Source organism: Centropristis striata, chromosome 23, assembly GCF_030273125.1.
Source record: "Centropristis striata isolate RG_2023a ecotype Rhode Island chromosome 23, C.striata_1.0, whole genome shotgun sequence".
Taxonomy (NCBI): domain Eukaryota; kingdom Metazoa; phylum Chordata; class Actinopteri; order Perciformes; family Serranidae; genus Centropristis; species Centropristis striata.
In genome coordinates, this window is record NC_081539.1 from 621623 (window position 1) to 638269 (window position 16647).

General features: G+C 49.5%; 1 protein-coding gene across 1 annotated transcript in view; it reads left to right on the forward strand.

Moving 5' to 3' along the window:
• The window catches only part of kmt2ca (lysine (K)-specific methyltransferase 2Ca), an 85786-nt gene that overhangs the window by 48335 nt on the left and 20804 nt on the right, over window positions 1–16647 (forward strand). The window contains 13 exon segments of the mRNA XM_059327392.1: window positions 3–290; window positions 1356–1476; window positions 5733–6491; window positions 7030–7874; window positions 8113–8376; window positions 8832–9190; window positions 9278–9435; window positions 9522–9953; window positions 11004–11357; window positions 11445–11801; window positions 14031–14142; window positions 14687–14783; window positions 15753–15816. Coding sequence (XP_059183375.1) covers window positions 3–290; window positions 1356–1476; window positions 5733–6491; window positions 7030–7874; window positions 8113–8376; window positions 8832–9190; window positions 9278–9435; window positions 9522–9953; window positions 11004–11357; window positions 11445–11801; window positions 14031–14142; window positions 14687–14783; window positions 15753–15816 — 4210 coding nt within the window.

A 16647-nucleotide genomic window follows, 5' to 3' on the forward strand; every position in this document is an offset into this window, starting at 1 on the left:
AGCAAAAAGCTCGAGACAACCGGGCGGCTCAGCGCATCAACAAGGTGCAGCTGTCCAACGACCCGCTCAAACGCCACCAGCCCTCGCCGCTGCAGCCGCCGCTGCAGCAGCAACATCCGCCGCTGCAACAACAACAACATCCGCCGCTGCAACAGCAGCCGCTGCCGCCGTCACCGCTGCCGCTGCCACCGGGGCCCTATGACCCCCTCTCCATGGAGGCGGACGGGGCGTTCAGGGACCCGCTGAGGCCCAGAGAGTCGGAACAGGAGCAGGAGTGGAAGCTCAGACAGGTGGGCAGAGATTCAGTGTGTCTGTCTTTAACACATCAGCCCGTGAAGTAGAACCAGAGGGAGGAACCAGCACCGCACAAGTCCAGTTTCTCTTCTCAACAGTCTCTCCAACAGTCAGGGAGACGTTCCAACATGTGCATGAACGTTTTTACGCCGGCTTGACACGTTTTACTGACGGACTGGCCTGCAGCTAAACACTACCAGCAGTGGAGAGTAATCAGATTACTTTACTACAGCAAAAGTACTGCAGTCAAAACTTACAAAAGTATCTAAAAGTACTTCATGTATTTAAAGTCATGTGACCACTGCTGGTTGTCATGTGACTGCTGGTTGTCATGTGACTGCTGCTGGTTGTCATGTGACTGCTGCTGGTTGTCATGTGACTGCTGCCGGTTGTCATGTGACTGCTGGTTGTCATGTGACTGCTGCTGGTTGTCATGTGACTGCTGCTGGTAGTCATGTGACTGCTGCCGGTTGTCATGTGACTGCTGCTGGTTGTCATGGCCGCTGGTTGCCGTGGTGCTGGTCGTCATGGCCGCTGGTTGCCGTGGTGCTGGTCGTCATGGCCGCCGGTTGCCGTGGTGCTGGTCGTCATGGCCGCCGGTTGCCGTGGTGCTGGTTGTCATGGCCGCCGGTTGCTGTGGTGCTGGTTGTCATTGCCGCCGGTTGCTGTGGTGCTGGTCGTCATGGCCGCCGGTTGCCGTGGTGCTGGTGGTCATGGCCGCTGGTTGCCGTGGTGCTGGTCGTCATGGCCGCTGGTTGCCGTGGTGCTGGTCGTCATGGCCGCTGGTTGCCGTGGTGCTGGTCGTCATGGCCGCTGGTCGTCATGGCCGCTGGTTGCCGTGGTGCTGGTTGCCGTGGTGCTGGTTGCCGTGGTGCTGGTTGCCGTGGTGCTGGTTGCCATGGTGCTGGTTGCCATGGTGCTGGTTGCCGTGGTGCTGGTCGTCATGGCCGCTTGTTGCCATGGTGCTGGTTGCCGTGGTGCTGGTTCCTCCCCCTGGCGATGTGCATGCTGCTGCTGAGCCTCACTCACTAATATCTCTGATGTAACTGTCATTGAAAAAGGGAGAGGTAAAAGACAGATGGGGAGCCGGTAAGAAGAGGCAGGAAAATCTGACAGATAAAGATTGTCCCTACCAGGCGTCTGTAGCAGGAGGTGGCAAAGAGGCTCTGGTAAGATCTCAAGGCGAACCTGTTCCAGGCTGACTTCCTGGATCCATGACCCTCTGAAATCCTCTTCCTGTCCCGCTGCACGCACACTTCCCTTTCCTGTCTGTGGGCCGGCTGGAAACACCAGGATCTGATCCTGTTTCACTCGCGTGTCTGAAACCCAAACAGACCAAATACGAAACAGACTCAAAGTTAGCAGAAAGATCAGCAGAGGGATAAAGTCAGTTTGGTTTCTGATTGGTGAAAAACGTAAATAAACAAATCAACACGGAGCTGAACGCCATCAAGATATCAACTCTTTCTGCTCGATCTATAGTGATTTTATAAACTTCATTTTCTGTGATTTTATTCAGCAGCTCCTGTTTGTGTTCTTCCAGAAAAGAAACCCAGAAAAAAACATATTTACAGGAGAAGAAAATATGAGAAAAAAACATTTAGGAGGAAGAAAATGTACGGGAAAAAATCCACAAATTTCCAAGGAAAAAAATTGAAATTTTATTAGAAAAAAACAATTAAATAACACTCAAATCTATAAGAAAAAACTTATAAAAACATAAGGAAAAACATTATGACAAAAAACACACTTCTGAGAAAAAAAAGTATGTGGGAAAAAAATGAAAGTTACGAGAAAAGAAAATTACTTGAAAAACTCCCAAAAGTATAAAAGAAATAACAAATTTATTAAATAAATGATGCAAGAATTTTTTTTAACGAGAGAAAGAACTAAAATTTACAAGAAAAAAACATTTTAAGAAAACACTTAAGAGAGAAAAAAATGACAAGAAAAGGAACCTCACACTTAAAAAAAATCCAAAATCCACAGATTTACAAGAAAAAAATATACAGGGGGGAAAAAAACACAAGAAAAAAAATTCACACACAAAAATCCCCAAATTCTATCAGAACAAACTAATTTATATTTGCAAAAAACCTCAAACATACAAGAAAAAAAAATTCAGAGAAAATGTATGTGGAAAAAAATCCACAAATTTCTGAGAAGAAAGTGACAAAGCTTGAGTTCTCCCCTCACATGTTCTGAGGGACGGACCTGAACCTGGTCCCTGATCCTCCACGACACCAAACCTGAGCTGGAGGATTTCAGACACATGGACCAGGAATCGGTCCCGCTCTTCTTCTCTGCAGTAACACATGAAACATGACCAGGGATCAGCAGTCTGACAGAACCACCAGGGTCCTGATGGCTCCACCAGGGTCCTGATGGCTCCACCAGGGTCCTGGTGGCTCCACCAGGGTCTTGATAGCTCCACAGGGTCCTGATGGCTCCACCAGGGTCCTGGTGGCTCCACCAGGGTCCTGGTGGCTCCACCAGGGTCCTGATGGCTCCATCAGGGTCCTGGCTCTGTCAGCTGTAACCCTCTGGACCGCCAGAAAAGCATTTAAAATAGAAAACAGGTATTATAGAGAAGTTGAACTTTCCCACTGTCCTTAAACGTATCATCAGTTATAAAAAGTGTTAAATGTTGATATTAGTGTCGGAATCTCTTTATTCTACCTACATGTGTCAGTGTTGGTGCTTTAGCTCTGTGTCAGTTATATTCTGGAGTTCCTCAGGGTTCAATTCTGGGACCACTTTTAAACTCTGAACTCTCTGAACCCCACGTAAGTTTTCCTATTTCCCTAAAATTGCCAAAAATCTTCCATTTATCATAGAAAGAAACTGTAAAAACAGACATTATCATCATTTGAAATGGTGATAAAAAGTGCCCGTTACTTGTGTTAAATGTTGATATTAGTGTCAGAATCTCTTTATTCTCCATGTGTCATTTAAAACCAGATCCTGTTAAAAACATTAAATTCTGCTCCTCAGAGACACTGAGGCTGTTTACACAGAGCAGAGAGGAGAGGACAGGAGAGGCTGTTTACACAGAGCAGAGAGGAGAGGACAGGAGAGGCTGTTTACACAGAGCTGAGAGGAGAGGACAGGAGAGGCTGTTTACACAGAGCAGAGAGGAGAGGACAGGAGAGGCTGTTTACACAGAGCAGAGAGGAGAGGACAGGAGAGGCTGTTTACACAGAGCAGAGGGGAGAGGACAGGAGAGGCTGTTTACACAGAGCAGAGAGGAGAGGACAGGAGAGGCTGTTTACACAGAGCTGAGAGGAGAGGACAGGAGAGGCTGTTTACACAGAGCTGAGAGGAGAGGACAGGAGAGGCTGTTTACACAGAGCAGAGAGGAGAGGACAGGAGAGGCTGTTTACACAGAGCAGAGAGGAGAGGACAGGAGAGGCTGTTTACACAGAGCTGAGAGGAGAGGACAGGAGAGGCTGTTTACACAGAGCAGAGAGGAGAGGACAGGAGAGGCTGTTTACACAGAGCAGAGAGGAGAGGACAGGAGAGGCTGTTTACACAGAGCAGAGGGGAGAGGACAGGAGAGGCTGTTTACACAGAGCAGAGGGGAGAGGACAGGAGAGGCTGTTTACACAGAGCAGAGAGGAGAGGACAGGAGAGGCTGTTTACACAGAGCAGAGAGGAGAGGACAGGAGAGGCTGTTTACACAGAGCAGAGAGGAGAGGACAGGAGAGGCTGTTTACACAGAGCAGAGAGGAGAGGACAGATGAATCTGGGAACACGACAATAACTTCAATATGTGGAGAAAAACTGGTTTTACAACATTCAGAACACAAAAAGTGTTTATATATAAATTTAATATAATTTATCAGCAAAATTCAACTTTATTCTGATTTCTGTCATTCTAACGGAGTTATTCTGCACTAAGACGTGTTGAGTGGTTCTGATTGTTCTGGACTTATAGATTATAAATGTTGCAGTGAAACCTGAGAGATGAATGTGAGTGAAACAGCTCGTTGGGGTTCAGAGGGTTAATTGGTGACCTCAGATCAGATCAGGTGTTTCCTCCTGGATATGAATCTGTTTTTCGTCTTCGGACAATAAATAATGATGTTCAGGAACCTGCCGGGTTTGATTAAAGTCCCGGCCGAAGAGCTCCAGACTCCAGACCTCCAGTTCTCTCTGCTGGACTGTTTGGACCAGTTAACTCTTTAATGGGGCGTTTGGGCGGCTGGAGTCTGGTGTGTGTGCTGAAGGACGGTGAGCAGGTTTCAGGTGTGATGAACCAGGTGAGAGAGCAGAACCACAGCAAAAACAAAAACAAAAACGCTCACTGCAAAGACTCGTCCTGATCTCCCCGAAGCTGAGGAGTAAATATATGCTCCGTAAATAATGCTTTATTATTTACATTATGCTTCATCAATTTTAGCAAACACAAGGTTTCCAAAGTGCTGCACAAACAATAAATAGATAACACAATACAAAGAGATGTAGTAAACAATAGAACAGTAAAATGCAATAAGATAAAGTAAATTAAAAATAGGATAAAAATAAATAAAATAAAATGTAAAATGTACTGCCCGCACAAAATAAAATAGGCCAGATAAATAAAATCATCAGCCAGAGATCTGTTCATATTACAGTCAAACACTCATATATATATATTTTTTAACTATATCGATAAATGTGATATGGTCTCTTTCCATATCACATTTAAAAATATATCTGTCTTTTATATCAATATCTCACCCAGCTCAATGATTGAAATACAATGAGTACAAAGAGCTCCAAACACTGAAATGATTTGAATTAGGAGGAAAACAATCCATAAATTTACAAGAAAAAAGTCAGAAATTTAAGAGAAAAATAAAAATTTACAGGGTGAAAAGAATCACGAGAGAAAAACCCCCAGAAATTTGTGAGAAAAAAATCCCTATTATATCAGAAAACTTTTTATATATTTGCGAGAAAAAACCCCTTCTAACAAATGAGTAAGAAAAAAATAATTCATAAGAAAAAACATAAGAAAAATATATTGTGAAAAAAACGCATTTAAGAGAGAAAAAAATCTCAAAATTACAAGAAAAGAAACCTCACACACTTAAGAGGAAAATAATCCACAAATTTACCAGAAAAAACAAATTTATTAGAAAAAAAACAAATTTATATATTACAAGAAAACCTCACAAATGTACAAGGAAAAACAAATTTCTGAGAAAAAACATTTAAGAGAAATAATTGAAAAGAAAAGAAACCTCACACACTTCAGAGAAAATAATCCACATATTTACAAGAAAAAAAACAAAAATTACGAGAAAAATATAATTTACGGGGGGGGGGGGGGGGGGGGGATCACGAGGAAAAAAATTCACACAAAAAAAAAGAAATCAGAGAAAACAATCCCAATTTTAAAAGGAAATGTCAAAGTTCGGCCAAAACGATCAACATTACAGAGTGATGGTCAGGAGTTAAAGAATCAGGTGACGGAGGTGTTTTAAACCGGCTTGGTGCTGCCTGTGGGCGGTCAGAGCGCCGCCGGCCCGCCTGGACCCTCCTCGCCGCGCCGCCCGCCCACAGGCAGCAGGAAGCGGCGGAGGTTAGAGGGGTCAGGGACAGCGAGCATGTGATGGTGTTGTTAACGTTCCTGTTGGAACCGACCGTCTCCACCTTTGTTCCTCAGCAAATGCGTCAGAAGAGCAAGCAGCTGGCCAAGATGGAGGCCAGCCAGAAGCTGGAGCAGGTGAAGAACGAGCAGCTGCAGCAGCGCCAGCAGCACCTCGCCGGCCGGCTGTCGCCCGACGCTGGCAGCCGCAGCCCCGCCACGCCGGGGGGCGGCACCTCACCCCTGCACCCGTCCAGGCAGCACCTCCTCCTGCACGGCCTGGGAGGCGCCGACGACGTCTTCCTCCGACCACAGGCCCCTCCCCCCTCCGGCTTCTCCTCGCTGCCTCACTCCCCCCTGCCCTCCTCGCCGCTCCACCAGCCCCCGTCCTCCCCTCAGGTGTTCTCCCCGCCCTCCTCCCGCCCCTCCTCGCCATGGGACCCCTACGGTAAAGTGGCGGGCACGCCTCGCCCCGCCTCCTCCCAGACGCCCACGGCGCCCCAGCAGCAGCAGCGACACAACTCGCTCAGCGCCTCCCCGGCCCACGACGCCTTCGGCTCCCCCGCCCCGTCCCCCGACTCCAGGACCTCCGAGGTCTCCAGGACGCTGGGACCCCAACCAGGTGACCCCCCACCTCCTCCTCCTGTCCTCCTCCTCCCAGTAACGTCTCCTCCTCCTGTCCTCCTCCTCCCAGTAACGTCTCCTCCTCCTGTCTTCCTCCTCCCAGTAACTGTCTCCTCCTCCTGTCCTCCCCCTCCCAGTAACTGTCTCCTCCTCCTGTCCTCCTCCCAGTAACGTCTCCTCCTCCTGTGCTCCTCCTCCCAGTAACTGTCTCCTCCTCCTCCAAGTAACGTCTCCTCCTCCTCCTCCTCCTCCCAGTAACGTCTCCTCCTCCCAGTAACTGTCTCTTCCTCATGTCCTCCTCCTCCCAGTAACCGTCTCCTCCTCCTGTCCTCCTCCCAGTAACTGTCTCCTCCTCCTGTCCTCCTCCTCCCAGTAACTGTCTCCTCCTCCTCCCAGTAACTGTCTCCTCCTCCTGTCCTCCTCCCAGTAACCATCTCCTCCTCCTCCCAGTAACTGTCTCCTCCTCCTGTCCTCCTCCCAGTAATGTCTCCTCCTCCTCCTCCAAGTAACCGTCTCCTCCCTGGTTCTCCTGGCAGGTGTGCAGCAGAGCCGGTCCGGTATGATGAGCCCCCCCTCTGGCTCGGCCCCGGACCTTTCGTCCAGACTGGTGGGCCTGCGAGCGGTTGAGGCGTACCAGAGGACGGGTCCCAGTGGCGCCCGTGTGTCTGAGCTGTACGGTCGGGGAGGGGACCTGGTCCAGGGCGGGTTGTTTAAAGCCCCCATGCCCCCCCAGCTCCAGCCCCAGCCGGAGGTGTTTGGCAGCGCAGCAAGTGGAAGGAGGGACCCCTCCAGACCCACGGACCTGGGCTTCACCCTGCCCCAGTCTCAGGACGCTCCCTTCCCCTCCAGCCCGCTGTCCGGCCTGGGCTCCCCCCACCGCAGCCCCTACGGCCAGCAGATCACTGACCCCTTCGCCCAGCATTCACCTTTGACCTCCCGGCCCTCGCCTGACCCCTACGCCAACCCTCAGACTCCTGGTACGCCCCGCCCACATTCTGACCCGTCCTACCTCGCCACGCCGCCCGCACTGAGACTTGACCAGTTCAACCAGCCGCCCTCCAACCGGCGGCCATCCCCCTCCCACCCGAACCTCGACCCGTACGCCTCAAACCCAGGGACGCCCCGCCCTGCCGTCACTGATCGCTTCCCACGGTCACCGGGGAGTCAGCGGAGCGCCGACCCCTACGCCCAACCCGCCGGTACACCGCGGCCCTCGTTGGACCCCTACGCCCAGCAGCCCTCCACGCCGCGGCCCCAGAAGGCTCCAGAGCCCTTCAGCCAGGCCCCAGGGGACAGCTTCACGTCTCAACCAGCAGGATCCAGTTCGTCCCCCTTAGTCCCAGGACTGTCTGCAGAGACCTTCACCCCGACACGCCTACAGGTAACAGATACCACCCCGAGACCTGAAGTACTGCAGTATACAGGTCTGTACTGCAGTATACAGGTCTGTACTGCAGTATACAGGTCTGTACCGCAGTATACAGGTTTGTACTGTAGTATACAGGTCTGTACTGCAGTATACAGGTCTGTACCGCAGTATACAGGTTTGTACTGTAGTATACAGGTCTGTACTGCAGAACAAAGGTCTGTACTGCACTATTAATATTTGTTCTCTGTAGTCTCCAGGGCGACAGCAACAGGACTCATTTCCCAGAACCCCCAGCAGCCAGACCCCAAAGCACCCTGGGATGTCAGAGGACAGCAGCTTCCTGTCCGGTCAGACTCCGGGTCACGACCCCTTCGAGCAGGGTCACATGACAGCAGGCCCCTCCCAGACGGACAACACCATGACCAATGAGATGGCAGCTCTGGCCGGGGCCTCTCTGGATGGACCAATGAGTGCTCTGCCTCAGCTGGGGGACTCTGAGGAGAAGCTGAGACAGGTAGGACAGGGACTAGGTAGGACAGGTGGGACAGGGACTAGGTAGGACAGGTAGACAAGTGGGGCAGTAGGGAGAGGGACTAGGTAGGACAGGTGGGACAGGGACTAGGTAGGACAGGTAGACAAGTGGGGCAGTAGGGAGAGGGACTAGGTAGGACAGGTGGGACAGGGACTAGGTAGGACAGGTAGACAAGTGGGGCAGTAGGGAGAGGGACTAGGTAGGACAGGTGGGACAGGGACTAGGTAGGACAGGTAGACAAGTGGGACAGTAGGGAGAGGGACTAGGTATGACAGGTAGACAGGTGGGAGAGGGACTAGGTATGACAGGTAGACAGGTGGGAGAGGGTTGCGGTAAGACAGGTGGGAGAGGGACTAGGTTAGACAGGTGTGACAGGTGGACAGGTGTTGTGGTTGTGTGGTGGTCTCTGCGGTGCTGATCTGTGTGTCCCTGTGCAGCGCCAGCGTCTCCGGCAGCTCATCCTGAGGCAGCAGCTGCAGAAGAGCGCCTTGCGGCAGGAGAAAGGTCTGCAGGAGGCGTCTGGAGGAGGACCCCCCGCCGCTCCACCCGGACCCCCCTCCGGTTCTGCCACACCACGACACTGGTCCCAGGTGGACTCCTCCGCTGCTCCTCCAACAGACTTGTTCGGACGCCCCCCGCCTCCTTACCCCGGCACGGTGAGGCCGGCGGGGGCTCCAGCCCCCAGGTTCCCCGGAGGTTTCCCAGGAGAGCCGCAGAGGGGCTTCACCCCCAGCGAGCCTCCCTTCCCCAGGCAGAGCCTCCCCAGAGAGCTGGGGGTCCGAGGACCGGTCATGAGGTGAGACAGCCACAGAACCTGGTCCAGAGCCGATCTGGTCATGTGTTCGTTTCAACTCATTCTCCTCTCCTCCTCCTCCTCCTCCAGGTTTGGTGTTCCTCCAGGAGCTCCAGGGATTGTCCAGGACTCCTTCCTGCGTGCTCCCCAGGGATCGGTGCCTGTGTCTGGGCTTGGTTTGAGGCCGGTGTCTTTGGACTTCACGGGGATCCGTCCTCTCCCGGCTCCTGGTGCTCACATGGTTCCAGGTCAGACGGCTCCTCCAGCTGGTGAATGTATAATAACTCCTTTATGGATATTTTTATCAGGTTATATCTATTTCTTGCTCCCCCAGGTGTCCCCCAGCCCTTCCTCCCCCGCTCCCTCCCCCTTCAGCAGCACAGCATCATGGGACAGCCCTACATCGAGCTCCGACACCGGGCTCCTGAGAACCGGCTGCGTCTGTCCCTGTCGGACCCCGAGGCCCCGCTGCTCCACCCCAGAGACCCCCAGACGGCGGCCAGGCCGGGGGGCAGGGTGTGCGACCCTCCGCTGGGCCAGCACCTGGTGATGGAGCAGCTGAACCAGCAGCAGCTGAACCAGCAGCAGCTGAACCAGCAGCAGCTGGGCCACGGCGCCGCGCTGAGCCAGAGCGGCGAGGCGGCGCTCCCCGGGCCCGACGGCATGGAGGAGCACCTGGAGGGGGAGGACTCGGCCGTCAAGGACCTGGAGGACGTGGAGGTCAAAGATCTAGTAGACCTCAACCTGAACCTCGACCCCGAAGACGGTACGAGAAATAAATCGTCAATTAATTCAACGTGTTTATAGAAAGAGACTTTGTAGATAAACAGAATACAATAATCACAGTGGTATTGATTTCAATATTAATAATTAAAATAAAAACAGCAGCGATTCTGCTCCGTTATGTTTCTGCAAACTGTGTGCAGAGGACCAGGAAAACTTTACTTCATGTTTGTTAGACTTTTATTCTCCAAAGACCGGTCCAGTATAAAGACTCCAGAAAAAGACTTTGATGTCGGCAGATTTGTGGATTCTCTTATTTAGGATAATTTCACAAACTGTTCAACAGAAATATCCACCAATTTCCATCACCACAAATTAATGGAAAAACACTCAATCCACAAGAAAAAGAAATCCAAATTTATGAGGAAAAAGTTATAAGTTACAAGAAAAAACTCACACATTTATGGGAATAAAAGTCACAAATATATGAGAAAAAAAATCACAATATATGAGAAACAAATTTATGATTAAAAAAATCTCAAATTCACGAGAAAAAATGACAAATTTACGGGAAAAAGACAAATTTACGAGAAAAAAATGACATTTATGAGAATAATAATCACAAAGTTACAAGAAATAAAGATCACAAAATAATGAGGAAAACAAATCACAAATTTATGAGAAGAAAATTACAAATTTGCAAGAAAAAAAATCCAAATTAACGAGGAAAAAAATCACATTTTTATGAGAAAAAAGTTATAAGAAAAAAACTCAAAAATTAATGAGAAAAATTCAAAATGTACAAGAAAAAAATTTAGAGAAAAAAAATCAAAAATCTATGATAAAGATGTTATAAAGTTACAAGGAGAAAACTCATAAATTAATGAGAAAAAAAATCACAAATTTCAAGAGAAAAAAGATCACAAGTTTATTAGAAAAAGTTACAAAGTTTAAAAAAAAAAAAAAAAACTCAAAAATGAATTAGAAAAAAAATCCAAATTTATGAGAAAAAAGTTACAAAGTTCCAATAAAAAGTCACCAGATATTTGAGGACTCGAAGGTAGTTTGACAACAGAAGCTGTGGTTGTTGCAGGTAAAGAGGACCTGGATCTGGGTCCTAACGACCTCCACCTCGATGACTTCCTGCTCTCCGGGAAGTTCGACCTGATCGCCTACGCCGACCCCGAACTCAACCTGGAGGACAAGAAGGACATGTTCAACGAGGAGCTGGACCTGGGGGAGCCCGAGGACAAGGAGGGGGGCGGGGCCAGGAAGACAGACGGCTACGTCAAACAGGAAGTGCAGGACGCCGTCAAGACGGAAGGCGGGGACGGACCCTCCGCCTCCCAACCCGGGGCCCCCCCCCAGCCTTGTTCTGGTTCAGGGGCCCTGGAACAGGCTCCGTCATCGGCCATGGGTCCCAGGGTTCAGCCCCCCCCACCAGGAGGTAAACAACACGAACCGCCACAAAGTTTATTGATCCGTTATTGATCAAGTTTATACCTGAGATGTATCTTTGTGTGTGTGTGTCCAGGCCAACAGTCCGTCTTCCAGCAGCAGCAGAGACCGTTTGGACCCTCCCCCTCGGGTCTGTTCAACCCCCACCCTCTGACCCTGCAGCCCTCCCAGCCTCGCCTCCTCCTCAACCCCCAGACCCAGCTCCCACACCTGGGGGCCTCCTCCACCCAGAGCCAGAACCAGAACCAGAGCCAGAACCAGAACCAGAACCAGAGCCAGGACCAAGACCAGCACAGGCCTCTGCTCCTGGAAGAGCAGCCGCTCCTCCTGCAGGACCTGCTGGACCAGGAGCGCCAGGAGCAGCAGCAGCAGAAACAGATGCAGGCCCTGATCAGACAGCGGCCCACCCCGGACTCTGTGGGGCCCAACATGGGTAAGACCTGGACCCTGCTGGTCCTCTGCTGCCTTCAGCCTGATCTCACTAAACCACCTGACGACTCATGGCCGCCAAGTATCCATATTTATACTGTATATTCAACTATAAGATGTAATGAATCTACAGGCACCGACAGGATATCGTGTCGCGAAGTTGACGTTATAACGCTTTAAAAAAGTTTTTCTTTTAAGTGTCATGGTGATTTTCACGGTTTGTGACTCCCCCGTAGGAAGATCTACAGAGCAGTGACGCTTGTTGATGGTGAACGTTTGATAAAATGCTAAAGTTGTCGTGCTTACATTTACATTTAGTCATTCAGTAGATCTTTTATCCAAAGCAGTGTTCTAAGAGGTGTTAGTGAACCAATGAAGGTCTAGTGGTCTAAGAGGTGTTAGTGAACCAATGAAGGTCTAGTGGTCTAAGAGGTGTTAGTGAACCAATGAAGGTCTAGTGGTCTAAGAGGTGTTAGTGAACCAATGAAGGTCTAGTGGTCTAAGAGGTGTTAGTGAACCAATGAAGGTCTAGTGGTCTAAGAGGTGTTAGTGAACCAATGAAGGTCTAGTGGTCTAAGAGGTGTTAGTGAACCAATGAAGGTCTAGTGGTCTAGGAGGTGTTGATGAACCAATGAAGGTCTAGGGGTCTAAGAGGTGTTGGTGAACCAATGAAGGTCTAGTGGTCTAAGAGTTGTTAGTGAACCAATGAAGGTCTAGTGGTCTAAGAGGTGTTAGTGAACCAATGAAGGTCTAGTGGTCTAAGAGGTGTTAGTGAACCAATGAAGGTCTAGTGGTCTGGGAGGTGTTGATGAACCAATGAAGGTCTAGTGGTCTAAGAGGTGTTAGTGAACCAATGAAGGTCTAGGGGTCTAAGAGGTGTTAGTGAACCAATGAAGGTCTAGTGGTCTAAGAGGTGTTAGTGCATCAATAAGGTCTAGTGAGGATTCTTTAAGGAGTAGAGTTATGGTGTGGTCTAGGAGAGAAGGTCCTCTCTGAAGGTCTTCAGGAGGTTCTAAAGGTAGAGAGGGACGCCCCTGCTCTGGTGGAACTGGTAGTGGTTCCACCAACGGGGAACAACAAGCACAAAGAGTCTGGATTGTCCAACGGGGGGCAGAGCCAGAACTGTTCATTGGAAGAGCTCAGCGGTGGTGAGGTAGCGTATGTCTGAATCGGGTTCAGGTAGGAGGTCAGGACCTGAGACTAGACTTGAAGTTGGCAAAATTTAGAGGTCAAGGTGCCGTAGACTTTTCTAAGCTATGATGCACATTTGAATTGACCAAAAAGTGAGAAAAAATGTTTTTATGCTGTATAAAAGCTGCACATTTTTACAATTGAAGAACACAAATTGCTTTGTGTCGACACCAATGTTAAATAAAAATGAAAGCGTTTTCTTTGGTATAAGTGTTTTGGTCCCGGCCTCGTGTGGCTCTGGAGCCGCAGGTTGCCCACCCCTGGTCTAAACCAAACAAACATCTGATCACATATTTAGAATAGAATAGAAGTACTTTATTAATCCCTGCAGGGACATTATGTTCGTCACAGCAGCTCCCAAACCAAAAATCAGACAGAAATGTCAAGAGAAGAGAAAAACTGCTGCAAACTTTTAAAAAATGTTTTTTAGCTGGTAGGTAAGAAATATGACACTTATTTCTACATGTATTGATGATGCTCTATTCTATATCTATAATTCTATTCAATATTTGTGTGTTTTAGACTTAATATTATAAAGAATTGTTATATTTTAGTCTTACTATCATTTTATCTCACTTCTTTACTTCATCACTATCTAGATAATAATTTCCCTGTCAAATAAACTTATAATTTCTATCATTTTTATGTTTAAATTAGTATATATATCCAAAGCAGATCGTAGTAAGTGCAATTACTGTTTGGTTTTGAGTTGGATTTTGTGGTTTTTATATCATTATTTCTCTGAAATAAAGAAACAATGAAATATAAAAACTTTGTCACAAGATAAAACAGACATCAAGGAGTTCATTTTTAGTTATAATTCAGTTTTGACCAAAAATGTAGCTACTGCAGTTAGACTCTGTAGGGCAGTGTACACTTTAAACTGTAACACTGTATACATGGAGTATAAATAACAGTGAAATAAAACCAGTGACCGTAAATGTTCAATAACAAAATCAGCACGAGCGACATATAAATGTAAAACCTTGTAAGAGGGTTTGTGTTCATGATAGTGAAGGCTCGCTCTGTTTGGTGTTGACAGACTACGACTCTATCTCCGACCCCATCATGAAGGCCAAGATGGTGGTTCTGACAGGCATCAGCAAGGTGATGACGCAGGGCAGCCTGGGCCTCAGCCCCATGGTCATCAACAGGTACGCCCACTGACTCCGTTCACTCCCCAGATCGACTCCAGCAGGTCCACGAGTCCACAAGTCTGACTAAACACACTCACCTGACAGCTTTAGGTACTTCTCAGCTCCACATTTACCATAAAACGCTTGTCTATAAGCAGTTTAATGAGCCGAACGCAGTGGAACTCTGTTTATAATGATAATAATAATAATAATCCAGTAATGTATAGAATACATTAAACAATCTGCAGAACCACGACTTTATCTTTCCTTACTCTGAGTACATGTTGATGCTGAAAGGTAGAAAATGGTTTACAGACACACTTCACCTCTGTCTTAGACATTTTGTTTCTTTTTGTGGTTATTTCACATTATTTTGTGTCTCAGAAAACAGCTGTGACATGCAGAATTGTAATAGTGTAAATATTATTATATTGATATAAAAATAATATGTATCAGTTCAAGACTCGTTGGTCTCTAACACGCTCGTTGGTGAGTTTCTCCAGCAGCCACAAGAGCCTGACTGGTCCTTTTTTTAGATGCAAACCTCTGCTCTCTGTGTCAGGTTCCAGGGGCCCCCCGTGGCCCCGGGTCCAGAGGCCCCCCCCCAGCCTCCACACCTGGTGGGCCAGGTGTGTGAAGCGGTCCCAGCACGAGTTCTGGTGAGAACAACCTTTTGTTTCTGCAGCTTTTAAACACCTTGAATGATTCACACACTCAGTCCTAATGTCTCCTGTCCTCTCCTGATGTCTCCTAATGTCTCCTGTCCTCTCCTGATGTCTCCTAATGTCTCCTGTCCTCTCCTAATGTCTCCCGATGTCTCCTAATGTCTCCTGTCCTCTCCTGATGTTTCCTAATGTCTCCTGTCCTCTCCTGATGTCTCCTGATGTCTCCTGTCCTCTCCTAATGTCTCCCGATGTCTCCTAATGTCTCCTGTCCTCTCCTGATGTCTCCTGTCCTCTCCTAATGTCTCCCGATGTCTCCTAATGTCTCCTGTCCTCTCCTGATGTCTCCTGTCCTCTCCTAATGTCTCCTGATGTCTCCTAATGCCTACTGATGTCTCCTGATGTCTCCTGTCCTCTCCTGATGTCTCCTGTCCTCTCCTGATGTCTCCTGTCCTCTCCTAATGTCTCCCGATGTCTCCTAATGTCTCCTGTCCTCTCCTGATGTCTCCTGTCCTCTCCTAATGTCTCCTAATGTCTCCTGTCCTCTCCTGATGTCTCCTGTCCTCTCCTAATGTCTCCTGATGTCTCCTGTCCTCTCCTGATGTCTCCTGTCCTCTCCTAATGTCTCCTGATGTCTCCTGTCCTCTCCTGATGTCTCCTGTCCTCTCCTGATGTCTCCTAATGTCTCCTGTCCTCTCCTGTCCTCTCCTGATGTCTCCTGTCCTCTCCTAATGTCTCCTGATGTCTCCTGTCCTCTCCTAATGTCTCCTGTCCTCTCCTGATGTCTCCTGTCCTCTCCTAATGTCTCCTGTCCTCTCCTGATGTCTCCTGATGTCTCCTGTCCTCTCCTGATGTCTCCTGTCCTCTCCTGATGTCTCCTGTCCTCTCCTGATGTCTCCTGTCCTCTCCTAATGTCTCCTGTCCTCTCCTGATGTCTCCTGATGTCTCCTGTCCTCTCCTCCTCAGGACGGGAAGCTGAACCCCCAGCTGGTGCGACCCAGCCCCCCCAGCTTCGGCCCCGGCTTCGTCAGTGAGTATCACAACATGATGGGTCTCCTTCTAAAGGCTCAAAGTTCACTCTGTTCCTCTGGAACTCTTGGTGCCGTTGGTCCAGATCTCCTGTGAGGGACTCTGGTCCGGTCCACTCCTCCTGTCAGGGACTCTGGTTCGGTCCACTCCTCCTGTGAGGGACTCTGGTCCGGTCCACTCCTCCTGTCAGGGACTCTGGTCCGGTCCACTCCTCCTGTGAGGAACTCTGGTTCGGTCCAGACCTCCTGTGAGGGACTCTGGTCCGGTCCACTCCTCCTGTGAGGAACTCTGATTCGGTCCAGACCTCCTGTGAGGGTCTCTGGTTCGGTCCACTCCTCCTGTGAGGGACTCTGGTCCGGTCCACTCCTCCTGTGAGGGACTCTGGTTCGGTCCAGACCTCCTGTGAGGGACTCTGGTTAGGGCCACTCCTCCTGTGAGGAACTCTGGTTCGGTCCAGACCTCCTGTGAGGGTCTCTGGTCCGGTCCACTCCTCCTGTGAGGGACTCTGGTCTGGTCCACTCCTCCTGTCAGGGACTCTGGTCCGGTCCACTCCTCCTGTGAGGAACTCTGGTTCGGTCCAGACCTCCTGTGAGGGACTCTGGTTAGGTCCAGACCTCCTGTGAGGGACTCTGGTCCGGTCCACTCCTCCTGTCAGGGACTCTGGTCCGGTCCACTCCTCCTGTGAGGGTCTCTGGTCCGGTCCACTCCTCCTGTCAGGGACTCTGGTCCGGTCCACTCCTCCTGTGAGGAACTCTGGTTTGGTCCAGACCTCCTGTGAGGGACTCTGGTTCGGTCCACTCCTCCTGTGAAGGACTCTGGTTCGGTCCACTCC